The sequence below is a fragment of the Sus scrofa genome, chromosome 6 (assembly GCF_054392235.1).
Source record: "Sus scrofa isolate SSC_HxYL_T2T_F1_AM1 chromosome 6, Sscrofa_HxYL_maternal_Yorkshire_Landrace_v2.0, whole genome shotgun sequence".
In the NCBI taxonomy this organism is placed as follows: domain Eukaryota; kingdom Metazoa; phylum Chordata; class Mammalia; order Artiodactyla; family Suidae; genus Sus; species Sus scrofa.
In genome coordinates, this window is record NC_139388.1 from 61,111,100 (window position 1) to 61,129,242 (window position 18,143).

Genomic DNA, 18,143 nt, shown 5'->3' on the forward strand with positions numbered 1-18,143 from the left:
GCAGACATTTTCCTCGGGAAAGGGAAACAGTCCAGGAAGTGAAGGTCAGATAGCGGGTCGGGTTTTTTTTGCTCCTTTCTTGTGTAATTTGGCTGCGAGGTGCCCCTTGCTGTGTCCTCACAGTCTTGGGAGTGACTGTCGAGTTTCTATTCCAGCAGCGGCGTCTCCACCCGGAGCAATTCCGGACGTCGCCGTTCTGGGTCAGGTATGTTTTCCTTTGGGTTTGAAATCGCTCTGAGGCCAGTCTCTGCCTTTGACTTTTCTGCCTGAGGTCCACATAGACGCTGCGTTTCGAGATACGTTCCTGCTTAAAAACCTTTAGTGCCTTCGTCGCCCCCACCCCCCACGTAAAGTCCTCTTCCGCGAAGAGGACCCGCGTCCCCACCTCGCCCCCCGCCCTGGAGGCAGCGCCGCCCGCCCGGCTCCCGGAGAAGCCGCGTCCTCGCCCTGGTGCTGGGATTCGGGAGCCCCCCTCTGCTGAGACACCCTCCCTCCCTGCAGCCCCTCTGTCCTCGCGGCTCCCCAGGCCGGTCCTTCTGCCCCGCAGGCCTCCCCTGCGTCGTCAGCCCTTCCCCGCATCCCGCGTAGGAGGAGGTGACCCTGACCAGCCGTGGGACCCCGGGTACTGTTCCTTCTCAGATATCTCCGGATGAAAAATGGTCTCTTCCCGTAGGCGAGCGTTTTATTCAGTTGCGAATACGTAGGCAAGGGGAATCCAGGAGAAGCAGGTGCAGAGGGCGACAGAGAGAGAGAGAAACTGGAGACAAGAATTACAGAGGACGATAGTAACTTAGGCGATGCCGGAAGCTCTTCTAGGGAGACACTGGCATAACAGCGGTTTATCCTTGTACCTGCTGCAGTATGATAGACGTAAATAAAGAAGTAATTAAAAGAGGATCAGCAGGAATTGGAGAAAATCCCTGAGAGACCGGCAGCGTATTAGTGGTAGAAGGGGGGGATAACAACGGTGAGGCATTTCAGGCAAAGTGAGAGTGGCTGGGATAAAAGAGTTGGAACCTTGGCCTTCATAGCAACAGTTGCTGGTGTTAGGAAACTCTTGACCCCAACCACAAACCTTGGCCAGGCAGCTTAATTACTGCTAGCATGAGACATTTCTCAATGGGGGCCCTGATAAGGAAGGTGGTGCTGCCTGGAAAACAACCAGGTGGAGTCTTGAGGAAGGAGAGAGGACCAACCTCCCAGATGCCTTGGAGCTGGAACCCATCTTGCCTGAGAGAGTCACTTGCCACCAGGAAGGGCCCTGAGTCAGATCGGATATGGGCAGAGCAAGAGACAGCCCAGAAACTGACCCCATTCCCATAAAAGGTGATACTATCTATGATCCACATGGCAGAGCAGTTGTCGGTTCTCTCACCCTACTGCCCTGGGCCTGAGTGTTCCTTCCAGAACAGTCTTTTGCTTTGTCAGCACACTCGTCAGATGATATGTTTCTGAGTGTTAGACAGGAGTCCTTGTTCAGGCCCTGGACAGGGGCCCCATTGTTGCTACACTGGGCATAATTGGAAATAATGAGAGGAGCCAAGAAAAAAGCCAGCAGGAAGTAAGCATAGCCCCCTGAGGGTGTGAGAGTGTGGCGGCAAAGGAAGCACAACCCAGATAGAAGGGTTGTAGCCCAGAGGGCAAATCAGGATCTCCAGGCCGGGAACTGCAAGTTTGTGCATTTAGTAATTATTTGTAACAAATGATAACTTGCTTTTGCAATTCCTGTTCAGCCTGGGGCAGTTGCCTTGATTTAGGCAGTTGCATGTAAGCCGTAGTGTGGGGTGGAGGAAGGGTGGAGATTAGTAGGGAAAAAAGTGTCACTAACTGGTGCCTCTTTAAATGAACATTCAAAGTGTTGTGGGTGTTTTGTACTGCATTTACATTTTGTTTCGCAGTTGAATTATTTGGAGCTTGAAATTAATCAGTATGTTCAATTTCTACTTTCTTGTAAATAATTACTAACTTCTGAAGTGACTTATGGTGGCCTTCTGTAATCTGGTCACTTCATTCGTTTTTAAATATGCTGTATTCTCAAGTATTTCAAACTTTGGCGCAGAAATTCCCATCGTGGCTCAGCGGAAACAAACGCGACTAGCATCCACGAGGATGTGGGTTCGATCCCTGGCCTCATTCAGTGGGTTAAGGATCTGGCAGTGCTGTGGTGTAGGTCTCGGATCCAGTGTTGCTGTGGGTATAGGTGTAGAGCAGCAGCTGCAGCTCCAATTTGACCCCTAGCTTGGAACCTTCCCTATGCCACAGATGCGGCCTTAAAAAGTAAAAAACATAACTTTGGCACAAGAATATTTAGATTATAAATAATTGACACATTATTTCCCTTTAAATTTCTTTGAGGTTTGTTCACCATCTGTGTTTTCTTTTTCTTTTCTTTTCTTTTTTCTTTTTTCTTTTTTTGGCTTTTTAGGGCAACACCCACCGCATATGGAAGGTCCCAGGCTAGGGGTCGAATCAGAGCTGTGGCTGCCAGCCTACACCACAGCCACAGCAACCTATACCACAGCTCACAGCAACACCAGAAGCTTAACCCACTGAGCGAGGCCAGGGGTTGAACCCAAATCCTCATGGATCCTAATCGGGTTTTTTAAACCTCTGAGCCACGAAGGGAACTCCTGTGTTTTCTTTATCTTGGTAAACTTCCTTGGTGAGTGATCAATGATTTTAGACTATTTTGTTGAGCACTTGGCAAATACATCACTAATCTTTTTCATATTAACGTTAAACTAGTTTAACCGGTTAGCTTTATATTCCGTTTTCTTCCTTTGTCTGTGATGGGTGCAGTAGTGAGCGGTGACGTGATATCAAGACGTTTCCCTCAGGTCCCTCCTAACTGTCCTCTTCAGGTGATGAGCGATGGGCTGGATGGACCGGAACCTTCTGCTCATCATGAAGAAATTTGCCCAGAGCTTATTTCTTTTTTTTTCTTTCCTTTCTTTCTTTTTCCTATTTCTTGGGCTGCTGCCAAGGCATATGGAGGTTCCCAGGATAGGGGTCTAATCGGAGCTGTAGCCACCGGCCTACGCCAGAGCCACAGCAACTCGGGGATCCGAGCCACATCTGCAACCTACACCACGGCTCACGGCAACGCTGGATCCTTAACCCACTGAGCCAGGGCAGGGGTCAAACCCACAACCTCATGGTTCCTAGTCGGATTCGTTAACCACTGCGCCACGACGGGAACTCCTCTTTTCTTTCTTTTTTTTTTTTTGCATTTTAGGGCTGCGAGGCAGCATATGGAAGGTCCCAGGCTAGGGGTCAAATGAGAGCTGCAGCTCTTGCCCTACACCACAGCCACAGCAGGGAGGGATCCAAGCTGTGTCTGCACTTACACCAGTTAGAGCTTATTTCTAAGCTGACTCCTTACAGTGTTTCCTGCACCCGTGGATATAATGTTGCAATTCTGTATTTTGATTTTTTAAAATTTTATTTATTTATTTATTTATTTTTGTCTTTTTTTGCACCACACCTTTGGCATATGGAAGTTCCCAGGATAGGGGTCAAGTTGGAACTGCAGCCCCCGGCCTACACCATAGCCACAGCAAGGGATCTGAGCCACATCTGTGGCCTCATAACAGCTCACGGCAATGCCAGATCCTTAACCTACTGAGCAAGGCCAGGAATGGAACCTGCATCCTCATGACTACTGTCGGGTTCCTTAAGGCTAAACCACGATGGGAACGCCAGACAGATCCCATTAGAGAATTCAGGCACACCTGATTTCTGTTCCCTCTTCGCAAACTGCCTCATGAATGTCTCCCATGTGGGCCACAGGGAGCCCCCTTGTAACATGGAGATGAGAGGACAGAGCAGCAACGCCTTCTGAGCAGCACTGACCCCTGAAAGGATTGGCCTAATTGGGTGTGTGTTTGTTTGGGGCACTTCTCTTTGGAGTTAGAGTTTTAAAGGGGTCCTCGTCCTCCCAGCAGGAAGGAGAAGAGCAGAAAGGCTGCCGTGGAGGCAGGACTATAGGCTCGGAGTAAGAGAGACCAGAACGAGTGTCTCCTGCAAACCCGAAGGGAGTCGACGTGTTTCCTGATGCCCAGACCTCCGCAGGCTCTTCTTGGGCCTCAGGACAGACCCCGACTCCTCCCTGTGGTGGCACAGCCCTGTGTCGCCCTCAGGGCCCTGCCTGTGTCTGCAGCCCCGTCCTGGGAGCAGACCCAGTGCTGCGGGTTCACTGCCCGGGGCACAGTCTCCTTGTCTGTCTCAGCTCTTCGTTCCTCTTCTTCCCCTTTGCCTTTCAGGCACCAGGGCTCAGGCCCTTTGTCGCCCTTCAGATCTCGGCTCAGAGAGGTCCCCTGTCCTCCTGACAGTCTCTGCTGCCACCTTCAGTGTGTTTGATGGCCAGTATATCAACCCCTGTCATCAGAAATTCCTGTCTCTGTGGATTATTGACTCTTTTCCGTCTGTTCTGTTGTCCCTCCATTGAAGGGAGCCCAGTGTCCCTGCTCCTCCCAGGGGGGCTGCAGCATCTCCCTCTGGGGATGCATTTATCTTTATTTATTTACTTTTTTTGAATAATTTCACGGTTGAGGGGAATTTTGTTGTTGTTGTTGTTTTTGTCTTTTTGCCTTTTCTAGGGCCGCCTCCCGAGCATATGGAGGTTCCCAGGCTAGGGGTCTAATTGGAGCTGTAGCCATCGGCCTACACCACAGCCACAGCAACGTGGGATCCCAGCTGTGTCTGCAACCTACACCACAGCTCACGGCAACGCCAGATCCTTAGCCCACTGAGCAAGGCAGGGAACGAACCCGCATCCTCATGGTTCCTAGTCGGATTCGTTAACCACTGAGCCACGACGGGAACTCCGAGGGGAAGGTATTTTTATCTTTTAGGTTTTTATGGCTGAACTTGTGCTATATGGAGGTGCCCAGGCTAGGGATGGAATCTGAGCTACAGCTGCCAGCCTACATCTCAGCCACTGTGACACCAGATCCGAGCCTCATCTGCGACATACACCATAGCTCTCACCAACGCCAGATCTCCAACCCACCACGCAAGGCCGGGGAACGAACCCGTGTCCTCATGGATACCAGTCCGGATCATTACCACTGAGCTGCAATGGAAGCTCCTGGGGATGTGCTTAAATTCTGGGGCTGTGGTGGGGCTGAGTCATCCTCCTAGAAGAGCAAGGAAGGAGGACAAGCAAGGAGGATCATTCCCATGTTTGATCTAATTGGATTTTTTGTCTTTTTAGGGCCTCACCTGCAGTATATGGTGGTTCTCGGGCTAGGGGTCCAATCGAAGCCGTAGCTGCCAGCCTACGCCAGAGCCACAGCACCTCCAGATCCGAGCCGCGTCTGTGACCTCCGCCATAGCTCATGGCAACGCCTGATCCTTAACCTACTGAGCGAGGCCAGGGATCGATCCTGTGTCCTCGTGGAGGCTAGTCAGATTTGTTTCTGCTAAGCCAGGACGGGAGTTCCCAGTTCTAATTGTTTATTATTTGATGTGGCTACTTAATTATGCAAAATCAAAAAAAAAAAAAAAAAAAAAGAACCATGTAGGGAGGCCAAAAAAGACCTTTCTGGAGTTCCCGTTGTGGCTCAGTGGGTTACAAACCTGACTGGTATCCACAAGGTCGAGGGTTCAATCCCTGGCCTCACGTAGTGGGTTAATTCCTGTGAATTCCTGTGTAGGTCATGGTTGTGGTTCAGTTCCAGCGTGGCTTTAGCATAGGCCGGCAGCTGTAGCGCCTATTCACCCCCTAGCCTCGCCACTTCCACATGCCACAGGTGCCGCCCTTTAAAAAAAAAGGGGGGGGGTGCTTTTCCATCTGGTGTCCTCCTACAGGGTCCCCAGGTATCCCCATGTTTAGTCTGCTTGTTGGCGTAGCTTCCAGGCTCTGCAGTTCCTAAGACCAATGACCATGTTTTCATGACCTTCACCTTCCGGCAATGTGTGTGGTCCGATTACGGAATCGTGATTTCACTGCGCTAATCGTGTCAGACGGTCCAGAACCTAAGGGGCCGTGAGGGAGGCCCCGTCTAAGAGCTAGGGCATCTTTTAATTATCTGCGAGTGGGGAGAACAGAAGACAGGACTCTTGGGACCTTCTGTCTTTGTGACTTCCTCGCTTTGTGACTTTGTAGCTGGACTCTGTAACAAATCTGGTCGCTGGCCCATTTTCGCAGGACGTCCAGCTGCTTGACCTTCGTACTAAATGCCCAGTGTCTTTTGGGTGGTAGCTTGTGTGAGGTCTTGCTCTGCCCCTGCTGACGGGTCTCGTTGCTCTTTCCTGTTTCCTCATGTTGGCCTGGAAGAGAGTGGAGGGGCGCCTGGAGGGGCCCCGGGAGGAACATGGCGACACGTGTGGGCATCAGGGTGACCCAGTGAGTGGTGCGGAGTGAAGGGGTGTGTCACACTCCAGGATGTCTCAGTTCTGTCTGGCGCATTCAGGGTGGGTTGATGGTCATGATGATGGGCTTTGCGTGATTGGAGGTGCCGTGGTGTCCATTCATGCTCCCGCAGACATAGATGCTGAGACTGAGGCGTCCATGCATCGGTGTCATTGGTTATTTCATGGTCACACCTAGGGAAGGATGGCGGCAGTGGATTTAGAAAGAACCAAAACATGTTCATCCAGTGTCCCTGGAAGTATGGCCTGAGCTGAGTCTGTGGGAGGTCTGGACGCAGGAAGGTGGGCTTCCTGTCCGGAGGGAATGGGTAGAGCCTGGCCCGTGGCTTCCGCATGTTACCCACTGACGTGGTTGGGGTTTTTGGAGGGCTCAAATCATGTGCAGCTCTTAGAGTAACCCAGAGAAAGTTGTAGGCATCATTTTGTGGCTTACCTTTGGTATTTTTTTTTTTTTTTTTAGCATTGTGGGTTGCAGCTGACTGTTTCAGACCCACTAGGAAAGATGTAAAAGAAAATGTTGAGTGTTTTCTTGGACGATGCTGGGGTCTTGGAAATGTTGGGGTCCCAATGGAGCATGAGCGTCACTGAAGACTTGTCTCTCTTCTTAGTGGTTTCTGGAGTTGACTGTGTTCAGGCTGTGTGCAAATGAACATATGCCATTTTGTGTCTAGTGGATCCTTTGTTGCCTTCTTTATTTTTGTCTTGTGCATGAGTTATTAGTGTTTGAAATGCTTTCTGTTATTGTATGCGAGATGAGGGAATGACTAAGGGGTGTCTAGAGAGTTTGTTGAGAACCCATGAGAATTTTGATTAGGAAGGGGCGCGTGGGCAGAAAGGAGCAGAATGAGGGAACCCAGGAGAACTGGCTCGACAGTCACAGCTTTTATGGGAATGGGGTCAGTTTCCAGGTCATCCCTGCATCCCAGTCATCCTGCTCGGCCCGGACGGGGTCTGGCTCAGAGCCCTTCCTGGTGGTGCTCACAGCTCTCGGCTGAGATGGAGCCCAGTGCCAAGGATCCTGGGAGGTCGGTCCTCTCCTCCCTCCGGTGGGCCCCTCCTCAATGCTCCTGGTTAGGCTTCAGGGCGGCACCTGTTCCTCACCAGGGCCTCCCGTTAGGAGTCAGCTCATGCAGGCGGCTCTCACTGTGCCTGGCCAGGGTGGGCGGTTCCAGTCAGTGGTCCCCTGACAAAATGAGCGGATGATGGAAAGACTTTTATGTACAAATTTGTATGTGTCTCTTCCACATGATGAGGTTTCCCTTGTGTGTGTGGTTGTGGCACCGGAAGGGGGTGTGATGATTCTAAGCCTTAAACAGCATCTTCTCACCTTTGAAGATTGACTTCGAAGCCTCATGTTGCCTGAGCAAGAAGCCCAGCAGGGGAGGAGGAGGAAGAGGAAGGAAGGCCAGGAGTCAGGAATGGCTGTTTCTCAGGTAAAGTCAATTCCTCAGGGATTTTCCGTCTGTCCTTCCTGAGATACCCTCCTTTGGCCTCACTCATCTTGTCTGACGCTGAAGTGTCCTGCCCGACACTGTCCGTTCCCAGTCACCCAGGGCCTCCCCTCAGGGCCTGTCCCCTCCACTTATGACCCAGTGACCTGGAGCTTGTGAAGAGGCCCCCTTGGGCATCGTCCTGGGCTTCACACCCGTGGACTGGAGATGGGGTGTCAGTGCTATTAGGGCCCCGTCTGGATGCACAGTCTGCTCTCTGTCAACCAGGATCCAGAAGCTACACATGCAAGTCAATGCACTGTGTGTGGTCAAATCTGCAAAACACACCCATGATTGGAGGATTTCTTAACCTTTTGTTTGTTTGTTTGTTGTATTTTTAGGGCTGCACTCACGGCACATGGAGGTTCCCAGGCTAGGGGTTGAATCGGAGCTGTAGCCACCGGCCTACGCCAGAGCCACAGCAACGCAGGATCCAAGCTGCATCTGCAACCCACACCACAGATCACGGGAACGCCGGATCCTTAACCCACCGAGTGAGGCCAGGGATCATTCCTGCCACCTGCATCCTCACGGATGCAGTCAGATTTGTTTCCGCTGAGCCACGACGGGAACTCTGGATATCACAATCTTATTTAAAAAATAACAGAAGAGGGTAAACTTAGAAACACATAATGTGCTTCAGTAACTTTATATGAATTTCTCAGAATACTTACTTTTTTAAAATTTGAATGCTATATTTTATTTGACCCAATAAATGCAGAGTATGAGCGATCCAACTTGTGACCAATGTAAAAAATTATGGAGACACTTTACATTATCGTTTTCATTCTAAGTCCCGTGTATGTGTTACGTTACAGGACGGCCCTGTTCTGACTGGCCGCATCTCAAGGACTCAGGAGGTAAGCATATGTGCCTTAGTGGCCACTATGTGAGGCTACGCATTTAGTGAATTTAGTCATCATCGCATTAAAAGCAAAACCTATAGAGCAGTCTGTCCCTTGATCTCAGGACATGCACAAAAAAAAAAAGAAAAAAGTAACGGCAAAGAGTTCTTCGGCATTTACTCTGTGCCATGAGACGGGCGAGTTTCTTAGACATGAACTTTCCCGAGGTGGGCCCTCTGCCTGGTGCCTGTCTGTCCCTCTCCCGCCACTTGCCAGGCGCCAGCCCCCGTGAGCCCCTGGCTCACCTTCATCCCAATCAGGGTCGAGTAATAGGTGCCCCAGCAGGGGCAGGGGAGGTGCAGGTCATCTGCTCTCGGAAGCAGCCCAGGTGGATAAGAATCCTTTGGGGCCCGTCCTTGGGCCTGAGCAGCCACCAGGGCACCAACTCTTGCCTGGATTTCTCTCCTTCCCACTTCTCCTCCGGGTCATCCTCTGACGCCTCCTCTGATTCCTTCCCCACCTCCTCCCTCTCCTCGCACTGGTGCTCAGTCAGAGGTGCCACCATCCCGAACTGGCCCTTGCACGCTCAGATTTGCTGGGTCCCCTGCTGTCGCCCTCAGAAGACTTACATCAACTTAATCCTTACTCTTCTTCTTTTTTCCTTTTGTTAAATCTTTTTAGGCCTGCAGCAGAGGCATATGGAAGTTCCCAGGCTAGGGGCCAATTGGAGCTGCAATTGCCAGTCCACAGCCACAGCAACACCAGATGCAAGCCATGTGCGGGACCTACACTGCAGCTCATGGCAATGCCAGATCCCTAACCCACGGCATGGGGCCGGGGATTGGACCTGCGGCCTTATGGGCACTAGTCGGATTCATTAGCTTTGAGCCACAACTGGAACTCCTCTCTTCTTATTTTGTGTTAAAATAAAGTACCTCTTCCCAGCCCCTCGGAGAAATGTGTTTTCATTTTAGGAACAGGTGACCTTCGAGGACGACGTGGCCATCAGTTTCACTCGGGAGGAGTGGGACTGCCTGGACCCTGCTCAGAGGGCCTTGTACAAGGACGTGATGCTAGAGACCTACAGGAACCTCATCGCCGTGGGTGAGGATCACTTCTTGTTTTTCGGTTTTGTTTTTGTTTTTTAAGTTTAAAAATTTTTTTGTCTTTTTGCCTTTTCTTGAGCTGCTCCCGTGGCGTATGGAGGTTCCCAGGCTAGAGGTCTAATCGGAGCTATAGCTACCGGCCTATGCCAGAACCACAGCAACTTGGGATCCGAGCCGCGTCTGTGACCCACACCACAGCTCACGGCATCGCCGGATCCTTAACCCACTGAGCGAGGCCAGGGATTGAACCCTCAACCTCATGGTTCCTAGTCGGATTCGTTAACCACTGCGCCACAACAGGAACTCCAAGGATAACTTTTGTTTTTGTTTTTGTTTTTTAGGGCCACAAACACAGCATATGGAAGTTTCCAGGCTAGGAGTCTAATCTGATCTACATTTGCCGGCCTGCACCACAGCCACAGCAACTCGGGATCTGAGCTGCGACTGTGACCTACACTATAGCTCACAGTACTGCCCCATCCTTAACCCACTGAGCGAGGCCAGCGATGGAACCTATAACCTCATGGTTCCTATTTGGATTTGTTTATGCTGTGCAACAATGGGAACCCCAAGGATAACTACTTTTTTTAAGAGGTGAAGTCTGCCCTTGCACTTTCCCCTGTGTGGCTCTTGGGAGTCCTTTTTTTTTCCATGGCTGGGCCCTTGGTATGTGGAAATTTCCTGGCTGGGGATTTAGTCCAAGGCACAGCTGAAACCTACTCCACAGCTGGAACAGGCCAGGTCCTTTAACACACTGAGCTGATGGGTGATTGAACCTGCCCCTTTGCAGCTTCCTAAGCTGCTATATCGGATTCTTAACCCGCTGAGTCACAGTGGGAACTCCGTTAGGCCCTGTTTTGGGTGAGTAGTCTGACAGTCCTGTTGACTCAGCCATGAAAGGTTCAGTATATAGCATCAGGGGTTGCAACATCTTTCCTCAAATGGTCTCCCCACTTCATGATACATTTGGAGTTGTTTCAGAGCTTTCGTTTTTTTCAAGCTCAGTGGCAAACTTTTAATACACCCACTTTCCTCTTTTCTATTCATGTGCTTCTAATTTTGGAGTTGTAGGAAATGACTCTTACTTCTGCAGTATTCCACTATAGGCTGTGTACTCAGAAGGAGGCAGGCAGTGGGAGGATTTGTGAAATATTTTTCTAGACCCACCTGTATTGTCCTCAGTTCTCACCTCCACAGAGATCTCGGATTCTGGAAAAGTCAGAGCAAATCACCTTTGTTTCACTCAGGTGGAGGAATTTCTGTTTCTCTGGTGAATGTATTAGCCATGTTGGGGCAAGAGAAAGGGCCGGGGGCTGTGGAGAGTGCTGGGAATGAGCTCGGGGGTGTATCAGAGGGAACCCAGGTCAGGTCTCAGAAGGCCCGAGCAGGAGCCTCACCGTTAATTGCATTTGGGAAACGCTCCCCTTGCCGGAGAGTTCTTTGGGAATGCAGGAGACAGTTTCTTCCTGTGAACTCTTTAGAGTAGAGCATCAGATGATGGGTACACACTGGCTGCTCTTGGATTCCATCCGGTCCCTCAGAGGCTGCATGGACCTGTCTCAAGCCCTGTCTGCTTGTCCGGATTCCTCAGACACTCCTTCTGTTCTGCTGTTGCTGTGCCCTTGAGGCACGTGGGCAACAGCCTGGTGGATCGGATCGTCTTTGCATGTTACTTAGGGAATGTGTGAGGCCCTGGACGGAACATGATTTTAATGCCCTGTCCCTTTGGGGGTGACTGTGTGATGCTTTTGCTTTGGCGTTTGTGGTGAAAGGCACGTATGCGTCCATGTGAAGGTCACTGTCTGACCCACGTGCCTTGAGCTGGTTTCCCTCCTGTACAGCACTACCCAGTGGGGCTCGTATACGCCTTCTCATTTTGTATTCCCCTAAGTGGGCATGGTTTTGCCTCTGCAGCTTGCTGTTGAAACACACAGTCCTAGGGTCTGCAGTTTTATCTGGTTTCATCGATTAACTACAAATTAACCTTTACAGATCATCACAGAATTCATACTGGGGAGAAACCTTACAAATGTGTTGTCTGTGGGAAGTTCTTTAAACAAAAATCGACGCTCACAGTTCATCAGAGAATCCATACTGAAGAGAAAGCTTACAAATGTAAGGAGTGTGGGAAAACCTTTTGCTACCGCTCGCTCCTCTCAGTACATCAGATAACCCACGCCGGAGCCAGGCCCTATCAGTGCGAAGTGTGTGGGAGAAACTTTCGCCACAAATCATCCCTTGGAGTTCACCGGCGGATTCATACCGGAGCGAAACCTTACCAGTGTAACGTCTGTGGGAACTTCTTCAATAAAAAATCAATCCTTACAGATCATCACAGAATTCACACGGGAGAGAAACCTTACAAATGCAGTGAATGCGGCAAGGCCTTCAGTGTTAAAACATCCCTGGCGTATCATCAGAGAGTGCACACCGGGGAGAGACCTTACAAATGTAACGAGTGTGGGAAAACCTTTTCCTCTTCCTCCCACATCATACGACACAAACTCATCCACACAGGAGCCAAGCCGTATAAATGCAGCGTCTGTGGGAAAGCCTTTCGTCAAAGTTCAAATCTCTCCAGTCATCAGAGAATTCATACTGGAGAGAAGCCTTACAAATGTAAAGAGTGTGGGAAAACCTTCTGTTACCGCTCATTCCTCTCAATACACCAGATAACCCACACCGGAGCAACGCCCTCTCAGTGTGAAATCTGTGGGAGAGACTTTCCTCACAATTCAGCCCTTGAAGTTCACTGGAGGATTCATACCGGAGCGAAGCCTTACCAATGTAACGTCTGTGGGAAGTTCTTTAATAAAAAATCAACCCTCACGACCCATCACAGAGTGCATACCGGAGAGAAACCCTACAAATGCAATGAGTGTGGCAAGGCCTTTAGTCAGAGTACAAACTTTGCAAGTCATCGGAGAGTCCACACTGGAGAGAGGCCTTACAAATGCAGTGCGTGTGGCAAGACCTTTTCTCATTGCTCCACCTTCATACAGCATAAAATAATCCACACAGAAGCAAGGCCGTATAAATGCAATGTATGTGAGAAAGCCTTCCGGCGAAGTTCAGAACTTGGGGTTCATCAGAGAAGTCATACTGGAGAGAAACCTTACAAGTGTAATGAGTGTGGGAAGACTTTCACCCAGTGTTCCTCTTTCAGGCGTCATCAGAGAAACCACATAAAGGAGATATTACATAAGTGTGATGTGTGTTTCAAGGCCTTTAGTAGAAAGTATTACCTTAATGTTCATAAGAAAATTCACACTGGAGAGAAACGTCAACAATGTAACGATGATGGAAAGATCCTTCGTCAAAAAAGCCTTTCTGGATTTCCGGTTGTGGCTCAGCGGTAACGAACCCGACTCGTATCTTTGAGGTGGGTTTGGTCTCTGGCCCTGCTTAGTGGGTTAAGGATCCGGCGTTGCTGTTAACTGTGGTGTAGGCCACTGATGGGGCATTGCTGTGGCTCTGGCCTGGGCTGGCAGCTGCAGCTCTGATTCGACCCCTAGCCTGGGAACTTCCATATGCCTCAGGTTCCACCCTAAACATAAAAAAGCCTTTCTAGGAGTTCCCGTCGTGGCTCAGCGGAAACGAATCTGACTAGTATCCATGAGGACACAGTCGATCCCTTGCCTTACTCCGTGGGTTAAGGATCCATTGTTGCTGTGAGCTGTGGTGTAGGTCGCAGATGTGGCCCGGATTCCGCGTTGCTGTGACTGTGGTGTATGTAGGTCAGCGGCTCCAGCTCCAAATCAACCCCAAGTGTAGGAGCCTCCATATGCTGCAGGTGCTGCCCCAAAAAGACAAGAAAAAAGAAAAAGCCTTCCTGCTCATTGGAGACTATAAATATATTTTTATATCTATACTCTGGCACCCCCATGCTGTCACCTCTGTCCCATAGTGCATCTGAAAATGATTGGGTTTTTCCTTGTCACATGGATATGAGTAAATCCCACAGAGTGAAGTAGGTCCTTCCAGTTGAGATGCTGTATCCTGGTGTATCGTCCTCATTTTGCCCCTAACAGTACATAACTCACACCTCTCGCATTGTGCAGCTTTTCAGTGGATGTTCTCACAAAGGAAAAAAAATTTCTTGCTTTCTCTCCTTTTCGTTTCTCTCTGAGATGGTTGATGCTTATTCAACTTATTACGGTCATTGTCTCAACGTATTTAAGTCCGGACATGATGCTGTACTCCTGAAACTCATACGGTGTTCTCTGTCAAGTATATATATCAGTGAAACTGGAAGTAAAATATTGTTTCAGAAGGTAAATAAATCACTGTTGTTAAAAAGGAAATGCGATTTATAACGTTTGTAAAAAAATGCATGTCTTGGTCTTTTGAAGCAGTGGTTTCCTATGGAAATCATCATGTGTGCATCCTTCGTTCCCTGAACCTGACAGCGTGTAGAAATGCCCCCTTGGCAGAAACAAGGACTAAAGGAAAGCTGTTCAGCAGGGCATCGGTATGAAATGGACTGTTCTACCCAGAGAGAGTTTTGTATTTCTCATTCGGGTTTGTAATACCGAGGCACGTCCAGGTCTTGTTTCCTTAAACAGCTTAATTAATTCTAATTGCAGGAAATATTTCCGGATCCAACTACCCCACCCCTCACCCCATCCCCGCTGGCATCCACCATTCGAACACCCCAGTTTACAATCCCTGAATTGTTTGAGCCTTAAGAGCAGGACAGAGTGGAGTTCCCGTCGTGGCTCAGTGGTTAACGAATCCGACTGGGAACCATGAAGTTGCGGGTTCGATCCCTGGCCTTGCTCTGTGGGTCAAGGTTCCGGCATTGCTGTGAGCTGTGGTGTGGGTCGCAGACGCGGCTCGGATCCCGCGTTGCTGTGGCTCTGGCGTAGGCCGGCGGCTGCAGCTCCGATTTGACCCCTAGCCTGGGAACCTCCGCATGCCGGGGGAGCGGCCCTAGAAAAGGCAAAAAAAAAAAAAAAAAAAAAAAAAAAGCAGGACAGAGTAACTGCTGGCAAAAACAGATTTTCATAGAAACCCTTTTGAAGTTAATAGGAAATAGTTTCGTTTCCTACAGCGTTGCTGTGAGCTGTGGTATAGGTTGTGCATGTGGCTGGGGTCTTGCACTGCTGTGGCTGTGGTGGAGGCCGGCAGGTGCAGCTCCGAATTGACCCCTGGCCTGAGAATTCCCCTATGCCGCAGGTGCAGCCCTAAAAATAAAAAGGAAAACTTTTCCCGACCGAACCTTAAAGTAGGCAGTTTCAAGGTACCGGGAATAAACCATTCGCTTCCAGATCGCTTAGCCAGTGCCTGGCTCTTTCTTCAGAGACCTGGGCTCCCTCCTCTCGCCTTTGTCAGGGGGACGCTCGGCCCAAGCCCCGCCCGCGGGGGTCCCTCACCCCCCTTACTCCGCCCAAGCCCCACCCCTTACTCCGCCCAAGCCACGCCCCTGGGAGCCCTACCCTCTTACTGCGCCCAAGAGCAGTTTGTTGACCGGAGCAGAAGTGGAGAACCTGGGCGCAGATTTGTGACTTATTTCCAGTGTAAGTCTGTGCCGCACCGTCTTCGCGACCCTTTTCCCAAGGTGCGGACTCCCTGCAGACCTGATCCCAACAGCCGCCCCTCCGCCGGAACTGCAGATGTTGCGGTTACAGGTCGGGATTGTTTCCCTTTGGGTTTGAAGTCGGTCTTCTGTTCCCCGCCCTTGTCTTTTCCGCCTCGGGTCCACGTAGACACCGCCTTTTGCGCTGTTTTCCTGCTTAAACCCCTTTGCTGACGTCCCCCCTTCCCCCCATCTGCTGTGTCGCCCTCGTGTAAAGTCCTCTTCCCCAGGAGGACCCGCGCCCCCACCTCGCCGGCCGCCCGGGTCCCGCTCCCGGAGAGCACGCGATCTCGCCCTGCTCCTGGGACTCGGGAGCCCGCCCTCTCCTAAAACACTCTCCCTCCAGCCCTGCTGTCCTCACGGCTCCCCAGGTCGGTCCTTCTGCCCCGCAGGCCTCCCCTGCGTCGTCAGCCCTTCCCCGCACCCCGTGTGTTTCACGCATTGTTCTGAGTCCAAGTCCATCGGGTGGAAAAGGGCTCCTGCAGGCGGGCAACTTAGTCAGGGTCTTTCTAAATACGTGGGCGAGGGGATCCGGAGAAGCGGACAAACAGAGGACTCGAAAAACAAAATTATGAGGTAGAACCTGTGGAAACACAGAGATGCTGAGGGACGTGTAAAGAGACTGAAATGAACGTGATCAAGACTTGGAAGCAGCAGGTGACTAAAGGAGAGAAGCAAATGCAAAAGCCGGATTTCCAGCGGCCCTGCGTCCGTGGTGGGAGCACGTGTAACAGCGGGGACGCGCTTCACCGGAGAGTCTGGGAGAGGATGGAAGGTGGTGGAACCCTGGCTTCAGAGCATCGTGGCGCTGGGAGAGAAAGAGGAGGGAGGGTGACAAGAAGAGCCGAGGAAGAGACAGCAGGAAGGACGCGGAGCCTCCGTGGGTGCTGGAGAGTGGGGAGGGAGTGGACCCCGAGGGCAGAGCAGGAGCAGAGGTGGGGGAGAAAGGGGCAGAAACACAGAGATGCAGGACAGTCAGGAAGGTTGGCGAGAAGGAGCCTCAAGAGGAAGAACAAAGAGTTCCCTTTGTGGCGCCGTGGCAACAAATCCGACTAGGAACCATGAGGTTGCAGGCTCGATCCCTGGCCTTGCTCACTGGGTTAAGGATCCGGCGTTGCTGTGAGCTGTGGTTGTAGGTCAAAGACGCGGCTCAGATCTGTCGTGGCTGTGGCTGTGGTGTAGGCCGGTGGCTACAGCTCTGATTGGACCCCTAGCCTGGGAACCTCCATATGCCAGGGGTGTGGCCCTAAAAAAAAAAAATAGAAAAGAAACACAAGAAAACCAGGGAGAACAAGATGCAGGACAGGACAGTAGTGAGGGAAGGAATCCAGCAGAGTGCAGGGAGAGCAAGGGGGGAAATGATTAAAGACAGACAGATGCAATAGATAAACAGAATGAAATGGAAACAGCAGGGCAGCTGGGGGGAACCCACTGTGGATGGGTAGTGAGATGTTTGCTTTTGGGTGATTACAATGTGATATGGGATTTTGGCTTTAGAATGAAGTAAATTGAAAAATTGGTTGAATTGGGAGTTCCTGTGGTGGCGCCATGGATTAAAAATCAGACTGCAGACACCTGGGGAGTTTTGCGTTTGATCCCTCACCCAGTGCAGTGGTTAAAGGATATGGAGTTGCCAAAGCTTCTGGTCAGAGTCAATCCCTGGCCTAGAAACTTCCATGTGCTACAGCCATAAAAAAATAAATAAAATAGAATTTGTTTAAATTGTGTAGCAACTAGACATATACCAGGAAAATAATGAATCTGGGGAGTGCCTCTTGTGGCTCAGTGGTAACAAACCTGACTAATATCCATGGGGACCTCAGTTCGATCCCTGGCCCTGCTCAGTGGTTAAAGATCCTGTGTTCCTGTGAGCTGTGGTGTAGGTCGCAGAAGTGGCTTGGATCTGGCGTGGCTGTGGCTGTGGTGTAGGATGGCAGCTATAGCTCTGATTCGACTCCTAGCTGGAGAATTTCCATATGCCTCGGGTGTGGCCCTAAAAAGACAAAAATATTAATAATAATAAAAGGACATGAAAATAAATAAATTATATAGGTAAGGATGAGAATTGCAAAACTTTTATCTATAAGCTTGTGCATGTTGTAAATAACTTTTTTTTTTTTTGGTCTTTTTGTGTCTTCTAGGGCTGCACCCCCCAACATATGGGGGTTCCCAGGCTAGGGGTTGAATCGGAGCTGTAGCTGCCAGCCTATGCCAGAGCCACAGCAACGCCAGATCCAAGCTGTGTCTGCAACCTACACCACAGCCTACTGCAACGCCAGATCCTTGACCTGCTGAGCAAGGCCAGGGATTGAACCTGCACCCTCATGGATATACTAGTACTAGTGAGATTCGTTTCCTCTGAGTCAAAACGAGAACTCCCTATTCATATTTCTTTTGAATAAAAGTTTCAGTGTGTATTTCAGATTCCCTTTTGTTTTTCTTTTTTTGTGTTCCTCCACTATATGGACATTCCTGGGCCAGGGATTGAAGCTGAGCAACACAGATGCGACCAGAGCCATAGCAGTGAGAATGTAGGAGCTTTAACCCACTAGGGCACCAAAGAACTCCCTATTATTAATATTTTTTAGGAGTTCCCATCTTGGTACAGTGGAAACAAATCTGACTGGGAACCATGAGGTTGCAGGTTCGATCCCTGGCCTCGCTCAGTGGGTTAAGGATGCAGCGTTGCCTGTATGCTGTGGTGTAGGTCGCAGACGTGGCTCAGATCTGGTGTAGCTGTGGCTGTGGT

General features: G+C 50.4%; 1 protein-coding gene across 7 annotated transcripts; it reads left to right on the top strand.

Annotated features, from left to right (window-relative positions):
- Positions 1–17,816, top strand: LOC110261291 (zinc finger protein 480). 7 transcript variants are annotated; one of them, XM_084961614.1, is made up of 6 exons: positions 1–44; positions 156–205; positions 7,711–7,808; positions 8,684–8,725; positions 9,685–9,814; positions 17,536–17,816. In XM_084961614.1, exons 3-6 carry the CDS (start codon positions 7,728–7,730, stop codon positions 17,577–17,579), a joined length of 297 nt encoding a protein of 98 aa, XP_084817740.1. In that variant the 5' UTR covers positions 1–44; positions 156–205; positions 7,711–7,727; the 3' UTR covers positions 17,580–17,816. The 7 variants fall into 7 exon arrangements, with proteins under 7 accessions (XP_084817740.1, XP_084817741.1, XP_020952922.1 ...); XM_084961615.1 differs by lacking the exon at positions 17,536–17,816 and adding an exon at positions 10,158–14,115; XM_021097263.2 differs by lacking the exon at positions 17,536–17,816 and adding an exon at positions 11,809–14,115.
- Positions 17,817–18,143: the final 327 nt, after the last annotated feature.